The 16,400-nt window shown below is 48.4% G+C and overlaps 1 protein-coding gene across 2 annotated transcripts in view; it reads right to left on the reverse strand.

Annotated features, from left to right (window-relative positions):
- LOC142301821 (uncharacterized protein HI_0077-like) overlaps nt 1–12,547 on the reverse strand; it is a 54,808-nt gene extending 42,261 nt beyond the window's left edge. The window contains exons 1-3 of one of the 2 annotated variants that reach the window (XM_075342852.1): nt 12,329–12,547; nt 1,931–2,016; nt 1,123–1,241 (exon numbers count right to left, since the gene is read on the reverse strand). In XM_075342852.1, coding sequence (XP_075198967.1) covers nt 1,123–1,241; nt 1,931–2,016; nt 12,329–12,435 — 312 coding nt within the window. In that variant the 5' untranslated portion in view covers nt 12,436–12,547. The remainder of the gene's footprint in view (nt 1–1,122; nt 1,242–1,930; nt 2,017–12,328) is intronic. The other variant, XM_075342853.1, reaches the window with a different exon arrangement.
- Nucleotides 12,548–16,400: the final 3,853 nt, after the last annotated feature.

The raw sequence follows: 16,400 nt of genomic DNA on the forward strand, positions 1-16,400 counted from the left end.
AAACTGGTGAGCCAGTGATCCCACTGGGGGTGTATAGCCAGAAGGGGAGGGGCCTTACACTTTTAAGTGTAATACTTTGTGTGGCCTCCAGAGGCAATAGCTATACACCCAATTGTCTGGGTCTCCCAATGGAGCGACAAAGAAAATATTGTTCTACCTTATCCTGTTATCTTGCTGTAAGCTCCATAGAATTCAGAGTCTTCTGCACACTAGTCAAGTGTATGGTAATTAAATATGCATATTCACTGCTGCTCCCACCTCCCAGTGCATTCACCATCACTGCTGAGAGATAGGAAGGAGTATGGGTGGGGGCAGCAGTGCAAATTCAGTTCAGATTTACTTTTACTGATGCCAGCACTGAGAGATGGAAGGGGGACTAGGGCATATGCAGTTTGTATTTAGATATGCTTGACTAGTTACTAAAAATCACACTGAATTCTATGGAGCGTACAAGATAACATGATAAAGTAATAAAACTTACTTATCCTAAAAGGTCTCCTTAAGCCAGATTTAAAGAGAGCATTAGTATTGTACTAGGAAATCACCTGACAGAATTCCTCTAAAGATTTTCCGTGGTTACAGAGTGTGTAATTTCTGTTGTTAAGGCCCCTTTACACACTGAGACTTTCTAGCGATCGCACCAGCGATCCCAACCTGGCCGGGATCGCTACAAAGTCTCTGGTGAGTCGCTGGTGAGTTGTCAAACAGGCAGACCTTACCAACGACGCAGTAGCGATACGGACCTGCAGAACGACCTAGCTAGTCATTAGGAACGTGTTAAAGCAGCTATTTGAAAGGGAAGTCGCTAACAAAGTCGTTGTAACGGTGTCAAACACACCGATGCATGCTGCTCAGCGGGAAACAAAGGACCAAAAACCGGTCCTGAAAGATTTGTAGCGATCAGCGACCTCACAGCGGGGGCCAGGTCGCTGATGCGTTTCACACACTGCAATGTCGCTGGGGAGGTCGCTATTACAGCACAAAACAGGTGACGTTACAGCGATGTCGTTAGCGATGTTGCAGTGTGTAAAGGCCCCTTTACACTTGTTACAATTATGTACAGACAACGTCAACATTAGAGGTTTCACCACTTCCTTGGTAGCAAATTAGGGGTTATTGGACCTGTAAACCAGAAGAAGAAGATCCGTCCTCCAAGCAGAAGTCAAAGTAATGCCAGGGACATGTTAATGCCAGTCGGCCATCACACAGCTCCTCAATGTCTCCTTGCTCTAACGGCCCACCTGATGAATAAGAACAAATACAATGACATTATATCAAACGCTGACAACACACAACCAAGTGATAATACAGAGCAGGTAAATCCACTGCGGTTTACAGCACCTGCATTATACATAGGATTTTACCAAATCTCAAAAAACATCTGCAGCATAACCTGACTGACACTGCTGATATTAGTTTGTAAGGTGCAAAGGTGAAACATGCGGCATTACGACACGATATCCAATAATTACTACAGAAGTAGACACTGCAGCAGCTTTCACAGCAGGAGGTCTGCAGCAGAAATGTCCTCTGCATACACATCCTTGAGATGCCAGGATAAGACCTTCTCTGATCCTGGATGGATAGGGCTCCTCTATGCAACACAGCCGGCACCCATTGAATATGGAGAAGGCTCGATGTGCTAGGCCGTTTTTCTAACTCCTATTCCATTATATGGGAGTTAAACAGCGCAGTGCAGATGTGCTCAGCTGTTATTGTGGCCTCCTATGGTGTCCGGCACCTGGAAGCAGTTATTCCCTCCCTGGCCGTGAAAGGCTTATATGGGAATAATTGTTTCAGTTATTAAATGTATGATGTTATCCTTGAAAGCAGAAATGAAGGTTAAATACTTAAAAAAAAAAAAAATTCAAATATATATATTTATAAAATACAAACACAAAACATGAATAATAATAATCTCATAAAATACCTTCATGGGGACATGACGAATCCATGGCGTAAAATTTACCATTGGTGTGAATTAGGACCAGATGTTCTCCATCTTCTGAATAGAATCTTTGAAATGAAGAACAAAAACATTAAAACAAATAATGGAACATACATCTACAAGTAATGATGTGCTTATCACACTGGTGTAATAACGGAAGGCAAATATTACAGGCGGACATTGTTAATAAAATGGGTAAGTATTAGTGATCAGTAAAGCACTAAAATGCTGGGTTGCTCGGTACTCAAAACGAGCAGGTCAGACGCTCGCACGGGCTCAACTCGAGTACAGAGTATAATAGAATTCAATGGGAAACTCAAGCATTTCCCATTGACTTCCATGATACTCATTACTCAAGTTGAGCCCACTGTGATCCCAAAGCTTTAAAAGACATTTGTGCTCCTGCCATAGAGGGCTCACTTTGGCAATTGGGTACAAGCAGACCCTTTTCGAACAGGAATTGGGTCCAGCATTCAGAGTCCACAGCTTTATTCATTTATACTAAAATTACGGTAAGTCTATATTTGAAAATGTTTCCTCAGTACAAGCTCTAAGGACACTGGGCTCCAAAATCCTCTCTTCCCACAGAAACATGTGAGGACTCCATGGTGTATCAGTAGCATACTGAGTTCTGAAACAAAATATATATTTAAAGGGAACCTGCCAGGGCAATTTTCCTAGTTAAAAACTTGTGATATAGCTGTGTAGTTCATAGTACAGCAAAAAAAAAAAAAAAATTCTGCGATGTAGAAATCCGATGTTGCCATCACTGAATATTCGAGCTTTGAAGCCATATGAAAATTTAAAAAAAATGGTGTAAAGAACTTTGAATATTTGTAACATTTTTACACAACATCAAACTTGTGCAACATTTTCGTGACTGTCTAAGAAATTTGATGCAGCTCTGACAAAATAGGCAGAACGGGGAAGGAGCCAAAGCGGGACAGGATTTGGCTATGCCACCTTCAGCTTCATCAATACTACCACTGTTTATTACGTCAAAAATGCTACTCCATAGCATTTCTGGTAGGGAGCTCGCCACTGAGAAGATACAATTAAACGAAAGAAGCAGTCTGATCAAACTTCTTATCCTCTTAATATCTTGCAATCATCATATTGTATGGCACTGCGTACTTAAAATTGCTCATTTTGCCTTTCTACCCAGTAAATTCTTTTCTTTATGTAGAAACAGGAAGTCTCTTGTCCCCGAATGAATCATTCCTCTCTTCAACTCCTGAGACAGCTCCTCTCCCTGCAAGGTACTTTTGAAGTGATGAATCATGCAGGGGAAAGAAACCTCCTGTTTCTACATAAGCTAGTCAATTTTTAATTGCAAGTTGCCATAGACCTTATAGAAAACAGAAGAATTAACTGGGTAGAAGTATAAAATGAGCAATTGTAAGTACACAGTGTCATATAATATGATGGATGTAATATATTAGAATAAAAACTTTGAGGGGAGTGCTTCTTTAAATTGTGTGCTCTTGGCAATGATTTGTGCACAATACTCCAGTGAGCCCTTTTTAAGGTCTAAGTACGCAACGCCAGTCTTAATGAATTGTCCCCTAAGTGCACTGGGGGGTGTTGATGCATTTAGTACAAAGATTCCCCCAATATACAGTGCAGACCACATGTTTGTACACACCTTCTCATCTCTAGAACAACTATTAAGAGGAGACTTTGTGGAGCAGGCCTTCATAGGAAACTACTAATAAGGACAGGCAACAAGCAGAGGAGACTTGTTTGGGCTAAAGAACACAAGGAATGGACATTAGACCAGTGGAAATCTGTGCTTTGGATGGACTCTACATGCCTGGTTCCCACCGTGAAGCATGGAGGAGGAAGTGTGATGGTGTGGGGGTGCTTTGCTGGTGACCCTGTTGGGGATTTATTCAAAATTGAAGGCATACTGAACCAGCATGTCCAGCACAGCATATTGCAGCGGCATGCTATTCCATCCGGTTTGCGTTTAGTTGGACCATCATTTATTTTTCAACAGGACAATGACCCCAAACACACCTCCAGGCCGTGGAAGGGCTATCTGACTAAGAAGGAGAGTGATGGGGTGCTACGCCAGATGACCTGGCCTCCACAGTCACCAGACCTGAACTCAATCGAGATGGTTTGGGGTGAGCTGGACCACAGAGTGAAGGCAAAAGAGCCAACAAGTGCTAAGCATCTCTGGGAACTCCTTCAAAACTGTTGGAAAACCATTTCCGGTGACTACCTCTTGAAGCTCATCAAGAGAATGCCAAAAGTGTGCAAAGCAGTAATCAAAGCAAAAGGTGGCTACTTTGAAGAACCTAGAATATAAGACATATTTTCAGTTGTTTCACACTTTAAGTAGCTAATTCCACATGTGTTAATTCATAGTTTTGATGCCTTCAATGTGAATCTACAATTTTTAGAGTCATGAAAATAAAGAAAACTCTTTGAGTTGAGGTGTGTCCAAACTTTTGGTCTGTACTGTACTTCCGTTCGAATTTCTATGTGGCTTCACAGCACCATTATTTAGTTCATCAGAAACAAGACATGTCCCATTTATACTGCTGTCCTTGTCCTAGGACATATATTGACATTACTTTCAGTAATAATATCGTCTTGACAAGTTCTCTGTAAGAACTGTACATTGTGAATACCTCCATATATATATATATATATATATATATATATATATATATATATATATATATATATATACACACACACACATATATATATATATATATATATATATATATATATATATATATATATATATATGTGTGTGTGTGTATATATATATATATATATATATATATATATATATAGCAAGTGGCTTACATCTGTTTTTCTGCCAGTATAAAATCATATGGAAATAAAGTAAAAGCCTCAAACATTTTTGTTGCTGCTTTTGTGACGCCCTGGACTAGCCAGGTAGTCACAAACATAACATCACACACACCCCCACACAACAGTCAAACAAAATCCTTGTTGCCTCCTCCAGGGTCTGATATCCACACCAGGTGGGGCGGAGCCAGGCGGTTGGCCCCACCCACTGAGGAGTTCACAGGCCTGGAGGCGGGAAAAAGCAGACAGTTGAGTTGAGTGAAGCAGTTAAATGTAGGAGTGGAGAGGAGTTGAAGTTTGGAGTTGTAAGTGACAGGAGAGAAACTGTTGGTGTCTGGGTAGGAGCCCAGGCACGCACAGCAAGGTCGGCAGACGGTGGTGGCCGTCTGCAGGAGGTGGTGCAAGTCAGCGGAACCGTAGGACCGGGGACAGGCGGTGGCCCGCCGGTACCGAGCCGGGGAGCAGATCTGTACGAAGCACAAAGGCAGGGCCATCAGACCCCGACCAGGCTAAGAGCCGCCGAAAACGGTCAAATCCGATAGTGACAGGGACCCCAGGGGTTCCTTCACACCAAAGACCCGACAGAAGGCAACAGTCCACACAGTGAGGATAAAAAGCCACCGCCATAGGCTAGAAATCCAAGGGCCAGCGCCTGTGGGCAAAAGGGGCTCCTTCGGTACATACACGCCGGGGAGCGGACTACCAGTGGGAAACCATCGGAGTCAATACATACACAGCGGTGCAGGGAAAGACAGCCACCATCAACCTGTCCGGGGAGAGCAAAGACACTGCAGCCGGCTGCAGGACCCGTCCATCCAGCCGTTTGGTTTACCAGAGACTCTGTGAATCTGTGCCTGAGTGAGAACAACAGTGTCATCCGGCACCGCGCCGCGCTGCCCCCGCAACCCTGCACCCCAGCTACCCTGCCTCCCCGTACCACCACCGGGCCCTGGGATCACCAACCCCTACCTACGGAGGGGAAACTAACACCTAGCTGCTCCCCGCCATGTTCCCGGGAATCCCGTCATGAGCAGCGGTGGTGTCCACTATGACCACGACCTGTGGGTGGCGTCACGAACTATCTCCCTAAAACCACCCAACACCCCTTTTCACTCGGGGGCGAGGAGCGCTGCTCGAGTCCCCGGGTCCGGCCCACCGCTCGAGCCACCGAGCAGCAGCAGCCCCGGACCCGAGCGTAGCGAGCGCGGCCCCTCCGACCGCGACACTTTATAAGGGTATGCTTCCACGATCAGGAGACATTGTGCTCTAGATGCTAGTGTTCTCCACAGGAGACCCAGAATCAGTGCCACAATCCGGATTCTGGGTGTAGCATACTTTCGCTGTGTTCTCCCTGGAGAGAACACTTGCGGCCCTGCAGCAATAAATTGACATGCTGCAGCCCGGATAGCAGCGCCGCAGGTCAGTTTACAGAGCATCTAACAGAAGGCCAGTGGAGATGGGATTATTAGTAATCCAATCAACTGTACAGCACAGCGTTTTGGATGAAGCGAAAATATGCTGTTTCCAAAATGCCGCTAATCCTGATCGTATGCACAGCCCTTACAGATCTGCACAAAATGGATCTGCAATATGGCTATATACATGAGGCTGTAATGATCGTACAGATGTTTTACTTTCAGTAGCGTATAACTGTTCACATTGCGGAGATTTATAAACACCACTATTGTGAACAGTTACATCCTACTGAGGAAAAAAAACAATACAAAAAAAAAAAAACGGTACAATCATATAACAGTAACCATCTGACCATTGGCAAGGTGGGACCCTGTTCACATGAGTAAACGGATCCTTCCCATAGTGGAAAAACTGAATCCACATTTGATGCACATTTCACATACTGCAACGGGTAAAATCCACAAGACATCAATCTATACTGTGGATTTTAAATGACACACACATCACTGCTACAGTAATAGGAAGCGACATTTGCTGCACATGCGTCCTGTATGCGCCTGCTCTAAGGACATGTTCCTACTTTACAGGACACACTGATGCATTTTTTTGTGTTCAAAAAACGTCTGGTTTCATAGTTCAAGACAGAAGTTAAAGGGAACCTGTCAGGTGCAATATGCACATAAAAGCACAGTTCTGGGTGCACATTGCTAATCCCTGCCTAACCGTCCCTGTATACACTAGCACACAGAGATCTTTAGAAAAAATATTTCTAAAAGATCTTTTATCATATGCTAATGAGGCCACGGACTAGTCCCAAGGGTGTTAGTTCCTGTGCTCATTACGCCCTCTTAACATGGTAGCACGCCCACAGGGTCGTGCTAACGTGCTAGTGAATGCAGCATCACCAGCTGTGACCCTCTACCCTACTCTAACCTGTATCTGACGGTTTTTTAACATCCATGGTTACCCCCTGATCTTGTGTAGGTTTTTTTTGAGCCCAGTCAGATGCAGGATAGAGTAGGACCCAGCAAAGGAGATTGTCGTGACATGGCGCTGGTCTGGTATTATAATGGCCATTTTAATATTCTAAACACCTCTAAAAACTTTATTAGTAGTTTATATCTATGCCATTATAGTGTGCGACTGTTTCTTTCCTCACGATAGAGACAACAGATAGAATAGAAAGAAATAACAGGATAGATAGAGTGATAGCTAGCTTGGCCAGCTTTTTTTTTTATTATTGTTTTTCGTTAAAAAAAAATAAATCATGGAGTGGCCCCCATTTTTCATATCCAGAACAGGAACAGCAGCAGCTGTGGGCTGCAAGCCTCAGCTGTCTACTGTACCTTGGCTAGTTAAGAAAAACAGAGGGGATCCCACACTTTAAGAATTTAATTTATTTAAAAAAAAAAAAATAAAATAAATGACGTGGGGTCCCTTCCTTTATTTTTCTAAAACCTGCCAAGGTACAGCAGACAACTGGGGGCTGATATTTGTTGGAAAGGGCCATGGTTATTTGGCCCTTTCCAGCCTAACAATAGCAGCTCGCAGCCTCCCCAGATGTGGTGCATCCATTAGATGCACCAATTTTTGCACTTTACCCGGCTCTTCCCGTTGCCCTTGTGCGGTGGCAATTGGGGTAATAAGGCGTTAATGGCAACCCACAGCTTCCACTAAGCCCTAGATTAGTAATGGGAGGCATCTATGAGACCCCCCATCACTAATCTAAGTGAAAAGAAATAAACATCCAAAAAATCCTTTATTTGAAAGACAAAAGAGGTCCACTCTTTCACCACTTTATTAACCCTCAAAACACCCCTGTAGGTCCGAAGTAATCCACAAAAGGTCCCACGACACTTCCAGCACTGCTACATCAAAGCTCACAGCGAGCGCCATAGAGCATAACTGCATGCTGTGAGGTCTAGCCAGCAACTGAAGTGAGCTGTGCAATCAGCGGTGACGTCACTCAGGAGACTTGCGGTCAAAGGTGGAGAACTCCAGCTGCGACTAAGTGACATCACTGCTGATTGCGGCTCAGTCGCTACCTGAACCTCACAACGGCAGTCATGTTCTATAGCGCTCACTGTGATCTTTAGATGTAGCAGTGGTGGAAGTGGTGGAAGCATCGTGGGACTTCATGTGGATTACGTCGGACCTGCAGGGGTGTTTTTAGAGTTAATAAAAGGGTGTAAGAGGGTACTTTTTGTCTTTTATTTCAAATAAAGGATTTATTGTGTGTTTGTCTTTATTTACTTTCACTTACAGATTAGTGATGGGGGGGTCTCATAAAAGCCTCCCATTACTAATTTAGCGCTTAGTGGATGCGGTGGGCTGCCATTAACTCCTTATTACCCCGATTGCCACCGCACCAGGGCAATCGGGAAGCGCCAGGTAAAGTGCTGAATCTGTTGCATCCAATGGATGCGGAAATTCTGGGGTCTGCAAGTTGATATTATTAGGCTGGAGGGGCACCCAATAACCATGGGTATCGCCAGCCTGAGATACCAGCCACCAGCTGTCGGGTTTTATCTATTCTGGTATCATAATTTGGGGAGGGAGGGGGGGGGGGGGGGATCATAGGATTTTTTTCTTTGTTAATTTGTTACTGTATGGTTTAGACCTACCCACCGGTGTCTGTGATTGGAAGCCTCAGACACGCCGTCACTCAGTGTAGGGGCTTGTCTGACTACAACCAATCACAGACGCTGGCGGGAGTGGGAAGCAGTGAATATGTATGAGCCTAATGAGCGGCCTAGGAAGAATGAGACGCCGCTGGAGCAGTGTGACAGCCACCCCAGTGACTCAGTAAGTATGAAGCACCTGTTCCTACCCCAATGTGCCGGATTTGGTACCCATAAACTTTATGCAGGGGCAAAATGCAAAAAGAATTGACATGCTGCATCTTGGCTGCGTCTTCAAAAACGCAATCAAAAAAAGATGCACTGTGCGGACAGCCGGTGGAGTAGCAAAGGGGGGGCGGAGGGGGCAGTCCGCCCCAGGCGGCACGTGTCAGGGGGGCGACATTTTGGGGATAAAAAAAATAGAAAAACATAGAAGAAATAATAATTGTTGATTAACCTCTTAACGACCCATGACATACTGAGTACGTCATGGTGACCTGGTACTTAACAACCCATGACGTACACAGTACGTCATGGCGAAATCGTAACCCCGGAGCCTCGGTGGCTGCGATCGGTGTGCAAAAAGATTAGATTAGATTCGGGGAGGAGGGAACCTCTGCCTGACCTCAGGAGGGGTGGCGTCTCCCCCCCCAGACCTACGGAGGCTGTGATTGGCTGACGAATGCCGCTCAGCCAATCACAGCCACTGTGACATTTCAGCCACTGTGACATTTCAGCCACTGAAAATGGCTGAAACATTGAAATCCAGCCATGATCAGTGCAGCTATAGCACTGATCACTGGCTGGAGCTGGGTGAACTTTGTTTCACCCACGCCCAGCTCTGATTGGAGATATTGGCCTTGTGACCGATCTCTCCAATCACCTTGGATCTGGGGCCGGTGACCTGTAGGTGACCACTCCTCTCAGCTTCACTTCATCTGTGAAAGCTGAGGAGAGTGATCCCTGCAAGTGCCATTTGGTAAGTGCCCCCGATCCACCGCTGCCCCCTTTCAGCCGTGCTGCATCCGCAGTAGTCACCACCCCCCCGATCTACCGCCGCTACTGCCTCAGATCTGCCACCACCCTCCTCCATTTGCTGCCCCCTTCATACGCCAGCGCTCTCACCATCAGCCACTGCCGCCCTTCATACGCTAGCGCTCTCCCCATCAGCAGCTGCCCCCCTCCATCTGTCACCCAATACCCAAGTTATATATATTCTGGATTATCGATGGCCAACGGAGGGGGGCGGCAAATTTGACGATCGCCCCGGGCGGCTAAAGCAGTTGCTACGCCACTGCGGACAGCCAAATAGAAATCAAAAACTTTGCCAGGGGAAGGAAATGCATGCATTTGGGTGCATTTTTGTGACCTCTAAAATGCACCAAAAACGCAGTAAAAGATGCAATGTGCGAACATAGCCAGGAATTAGCAATATGCACCCAGAACTGCTTGTGGCTCTGGGATGGTAAAAGTTCTCCCGGACGAAGCGGTAAAAGTAACATCGCGAAACGCGCGTCGGAGGTTCTAGGCAGATAGAGGCACATCGGTGGGGCCACTGCATCATGGGTGAGAACTTTTTACCATCCCTTTTTGGGTAATGATTTTTTCTGTCTAATTATGGCTGGGACATAGGGCAATATAGTAAATTAAATACATTGGCATGTGCAATAACCCTGTCCCCTTGTATATTATTTGTTACCCTTGGTTACCAACATAGTTATATGGTTATACCTTGTACTCCCCTGATACACCCTTTAATATACACTGGTGTGTCTGCCTCTTGTGGGATTAGGATAGGGTGGAATTTTCCCTTCCCTTTCTTCCCTTGTTAACATCAATGCACCTTGTTTTTAATTGTGTGGTGGTTTTGTCTTTATATTTTTCTCTATATTTTGTATTATGATTGATTAATAAAATATATATATTTTTACTTCAGCCAATTAAAATCTCCAGTTCTTTTTGTGGTAATTATATCCTTCAAAAGGAGAGGCTTCATGACTAATGAGTGATGATTCTGAGATGTTGTGCATCATTATACATATATAGTTTATTACATGTTTGAACAACTTTAGTCCGAGGCCACACAGCAAGAGAAAACGTGTTACATTTTTAGAGCAGAGATTATAAAAACAGCAAAATTCCAGGTTAAATGCGATTCACAAGTCACATCCGAGCCTCAGAAGAAGATGAATGTGACGTGTGGTCACATAGTTCAGTAATGAGGAGCAAATCATTCAATCAGTAGCTGTAATGTAACACTGATCTTCATGAATGTCACCAGTGTCACCTTGTAGCCATAACCCAAGCCCCACACTCTGATCCAGTCTCCACCAATCAGCTGCATTTCCTGATCAGGTTTTTTGGGGTTCTGTTTCTTTCACAACCCACAGTTTAGGACACAACAGACACTATGCCACGCACAATATGAATCACACTGACATTGCTACTGCCCCAGCTTCATCTTCATCTAAAGCGGGCAAAAGCATGGCCCCCAGCCCCACATACCGGGGGGCGCAGACACCGCCCCCCCAGCCCCACATACCGGGGGGCGCAGACACCGCCCCCCCAGCCCCACATACCGGGGGGCGCAGACACCGCCCCCCCCAGCCCCACATACCGGGGGGTGCAGACACCGCCCCCCCCAGCCCCACATACCGGGGGGTGCAGACACCGCCCCCCCCAGCCCCACATACCGGGGGGCGCAGACACCGCCCCCCCAGCCCCATATACCAGGGGCGCAGACACCGCCCCCCCAGCCCCACATACCGGGGGCGCAGACACCGCCCCCCCAGCCCCACATACCGGGGGCGCAGACACCGCCCCCCCAGCCCCACATACCGGGGGGCACACACGCCCCTCCAGCACCACATACAGGTGGGCACACACGCCCCTCCAGCACCACATACAGGTGGGCACACATGCCCCTCCAGCACCACATACAGGGGGGCACACACGCCCCTCCAGCACCACATACAGGGGGCACACACGCCCCTCCAGCACCACATACAGGGGGGCACACACGCCCCTCCAGCACCACATACAGGGGGGCACACACGCCCCTCCAGCACCACATACAGGGGGTACACACACCCCTCCAGCACCACATACAGGGGGGCACACACGCCCCTCCAGCACCACATACAGGGGGGTACACACACCCCTCCAGCACCACATACAGGGGGTACACACACCCCTCCAGCACCACATACAGGGGGGTACACACACCCCTCCAGCACCACATACAGGGGGTACACACACCCCTCCAGCACCACATACAGGGGGGGCACAAATGCCCCTCCAGCACCACATACGGGGGGTACACACACCCCTCCAGCACCACATACGGGGGGTACACACGCCCCTCCAGCACCACATACGGGGGGTACACACGCCCCTCCAGCACCACATACGGGGGGGGGGGGGGGGGCACACACTGATCTGCAGCAGGATAGGAGCGCAGGTGGCGCAGCATGTAGTGCAGCACATTACTATACTCCTCACTATCAGCTCTTACTTAGTACAGGGGGATTTGAACCTCTCCTTGTCCCCGACACACTGCCAGTGACTGTGGCTGACCACCTCCTTCAGAGCGCTCACCAGCTCCTCCGAGAAGCCCTCCATTGCTGGGCTGCACGCAACCGAGGACAGCCGCCAGCAGCACCTCCCGGCCGGCAGGAGGCAGCGCTACAAGCCGGGGACTGGGCCTGACCACGGGGAGCCTCCTGCGGGGCGGAGCGGAGCAATGACGCATCAGGCTCCCGCTCCGGTTGTTATGGCAACGGTCACTCCGGTACTTTAGTTGATAGGACACTCCTGAGCATCATGTGCGTTACCATAGCGACAGACATCACGCGCTGCTTCTTCCATGAGTTCTGGAATTTGTATGAAATTTCTCAGAAAATTGTAAATTGCTTAAAAAAAAACTAAAATCAAATAGAAGACGGGGCTCCATGGCCACCACCAGGTTATACCAGTGCCAGGCACCACCAGGTTATACCAGTGCCAGGCACCACCAGGTTATACCAGTGCCAGGCACCACCAGGTTATACCAGTGCTAGGCACCATCAGGTTATACCAGTGCCAGGCACCATCAGGTTATACCAGTGCCAGGCACCACCAGGTTATACCAGTGCTAGGCACCATCAGGTTATACCAGTGCCAGGCACCACCAGGTTATACCAGTGCCAGGCACCACCAGGTTATACCAGTGCCAGGCACCACCAGGTTATACCAGTGCTAGGCACCATCAGGTTATACCAGTGCCAGGCACCATCAGGTTATACCAGTGCCAGGCACCACCAGGTTATACCAGTGCTAGGCACCATCAGGTTATACCAGTGCTAGGCACCATCAGGTTATACCAGTGCTAGGCACCACCAGGTTATACCAGTGCCAGGCACCACCAGGTTATACCAGTGCCAGGCACCACCAGGTTATACCAGTGCTAGGCACCATCAGGTTATACCAGTGCCAGGCACCATCAGGTTATACCAGTGCTAGGCACCACCAGGTTATACCAGTGCCAGGCACCACCAGGTTATATCAGTGCTAGGCACCACCAGGTTATACCAGTGCCAGGCACCACCAGGTTATACCAGTGCCAGGTACCACCAGGTTATACCAGTGCTAGGCACCACCAGGTTATACCAGTGCCAGGCACCACCAGGTTATACCAGTGCCAGGCACCATCAGGTTATACCAGTGCTAGGCACCATCAGGTTATACCAGTGCTAGGCACCACCAGGTTATGTCAGTGCCAGGCACCACCAGGTTATACCAGTGCCAGGCACCACCAGGTTATACCAGTGCTAGGCACCACCAGGTTATGTCAGTGCCAGGCACCACCAGGTTATACCAGTGCCAGGCACCATCAGGTTATACCAGTGCCAGGCACCATCAGGTTATACCAGTGCCAGGCACCACCAGGTTATGTCAGTGCCAGGCACCATCAGGTTATACCAGTGCCAGGCACCATCAGGTTATACCAGTGCCAGGCACCACCAGGTTATACCAGTGCCAGGCACCACCAGGTTATACCAGTGCCAGGCACCATCAGGTTATACCAGTGCCAGGCACCATCAGGTTATACCAGTGCCAGGCACCACCAGGTTATGTCAGTGCCAGGCACCATCAGGTTATACCAGTGCTAGGCACCATCAGGTTATACCAGTGCCAGGCACCACCAGGTTATGTCAGTGCCAGGCACCATCAGGTTATACCAGTGCCAGGCACCATCAGGTTATACCAGTGCTAGGCACCATCAGGTTATACCAGTGCTAGGCACCATCAGGTTATACCGGTGCTAGGCACCATCAGGTTATACCAGTGCTAGGCACCATCAGGTTATACCAGTGCTAGGCACCATCAGGTTATACCAGTGCCAGGCACCACCAGGTTATACCAGTGCCAGGCACCATCAGGTTATACCAGTGCCAGGCACCACCAGGTTATGTCAGTGCCAGGCACCATCAGGTTATACCAGTGCCAGGCACCATCAGGTTTTACCAGTGCCAGGCACCACCAGGTTATACCAGTGCCAGGCACCATCAGGTTATACCAGTGCCAGGCACCATCAGGTTATACCAGTGCCAGGCACCATCAGGTTATACCAGTGCCAGGCACCATCAGGTTATACCAGTGCCAGGCACCATCAGGTTATACCAGTGCCAGGCACCACCAGGTTATACCAGTGCCAGGCACCACCAGGTTATACCAGTGCCAGGCACCATCAGGTTATACCAGTGCCAGGCACCATCAGGTTATACCAGTGCCAGGCACCATCAGGTTATACCAGTGTCAGGCACCATCAGGTTATACCAGTGCCAGGCAAAGGGCTCCCAGGTTGCTCCCTGCATACACCTGATATAACACTTTCTTGGGATGTCACAATGTCCTCCTATACGGAGACAGTGGTTAGAGACCCTGATCCCCTACATTGCAACATATCACAGAGCTAAAGGGAACAAAGCGCAGGATTTTTCCGTATACAGTACAGCAGTGCCATACTGGCGCTTGGACAGGGAACGCAATCACACCTTCACTTCCCAGATTAGCCCAGCGTCACACTAGCGAATGACTCGCACAAGAGCAAAGTGAGAAAATCTCTCATTGCACTCGGCCTAATATTAATCAAACAGCTTAGATCTGCAAGTTTTTAACTCTAATTGGACTGAGGAAAAAATCATAGCATGCTGCAATTGTCTGCGAGAGCCGTGTCACTCGCACCCATTCAAATCTATGAGTGCGAGAGAAACCTTGGACTGCACACGGATGACATCTGAGTGCAGTGCGATATATGCAGAGACAGGTCGGGGAGGAGAGGGAGAAATCACTCTCTCTCTGTCTTCTCCGCACCTGTGATCTGATCTCAAGATCGGAACACAGTGAATGGGTCTTAGCATATCGCATATGTGTAGGGGGTCAAGGCTACGCCACCCCTGCAGAAGTGGCCGGCACACAAAAAGGCGTCACGGTGGCTCAGTGGTTAGCACTGCAGTCTTGCAGTGCTGGGGTCCTGGGTTCAAATCCCACCAAGGACACCATCTGCAAGGAGTTTGTATGTTCTCCCTGTGTTTGCGTGGGTTTCCTCCGGGTTCTCCGGTTTCCTCCCACACTCGAAAAACATACTCATCGGGAACCTAGACTGTGAGCCCCAATGGGGACAGTGTTGCCATTGTATGTAAAGCGCTCTGGAATTAACAGCGCTATATAAATTAATAAATATTATTATGATATGTATTAAATTGTAACGTATTTTATGGTGAATGGCCACCAGGTAGCAATGTGGCTCAGTGACAGCTGTCCTAGCACATAAGTAGAAGAAGGGTTAAGTGAAAGGAGGAGTATAGTGTATATGTAACGCCCTGGCAAAACCAGGTAGTCACAAACAGTTCACATCCTCCTTGTCATCATCAGAAACCCACACTAATGCGGGCGTCACACGATACGATCTATCGTGCGATTGCACGAGCGATCGTACCCGCCCCCGTCGTTTGTGCGTCACGGGCAATTAGTTGCCCGTGGCGCACAAAGTCGTTAAACCGCCTTCACACGTACTTACCTGCTGAGCGACCTCGCTGTGGGCGGTGAACGTCCACTTCCTGAAGGGGGAGGGACGTTCGGCGTCACAGCGACGTCACACAGCGGCCGCCCAATAGAAGCGGAGGGGAGGAGATGAGCGGGACGTAAACATCCCGCCCACCTCCTTCCTTCCTCATTGCCGGCGGGAGCTGCGGGACGCAGGTAAGCTGTGTTCATCGTTCCCGGGGTGTCACACGGAGCGATGTGTGTTGCCCCTGGTACGATGAACAACCGGCACCATTAGAAATAAACAATTTTTTAAAAATAAGCGACGAGTACACGACTCACGATTTGTGAGCGATTCTGCGTCGCTCGGAGGTGTCACACGAAACGACGTCGCAAGCGATGCCAGATGTGCGTCACGAAAACCGTGACCTCGACGATGCATCGCGTGATAGCTCGTCTCATGTGACGCCCGCATTAGGCATAACACACAGCCATAAAACCCTAGCCACCCCTTCATGATAATAAGGACACACCAGTGGACGGGATCAAGCGGATGAAAA

This window comes from Anomaloglossus baeobatrachus, chromosome 4 (genome assembly GCF_048569485.1).
Source record: "Anomaloglossus baeobatrachus isolate aAnoBae1 chromosome 4, aAnoBae1.hap1, whole genome shotgun sequence".
Classification (NCBI taxonomy): Eukaryota; Metazoa; Chordata; class Amphibia; order Anura; family Aromobatidae; genus Anomaloglossus; species Anomaloglossus baeobatrachus.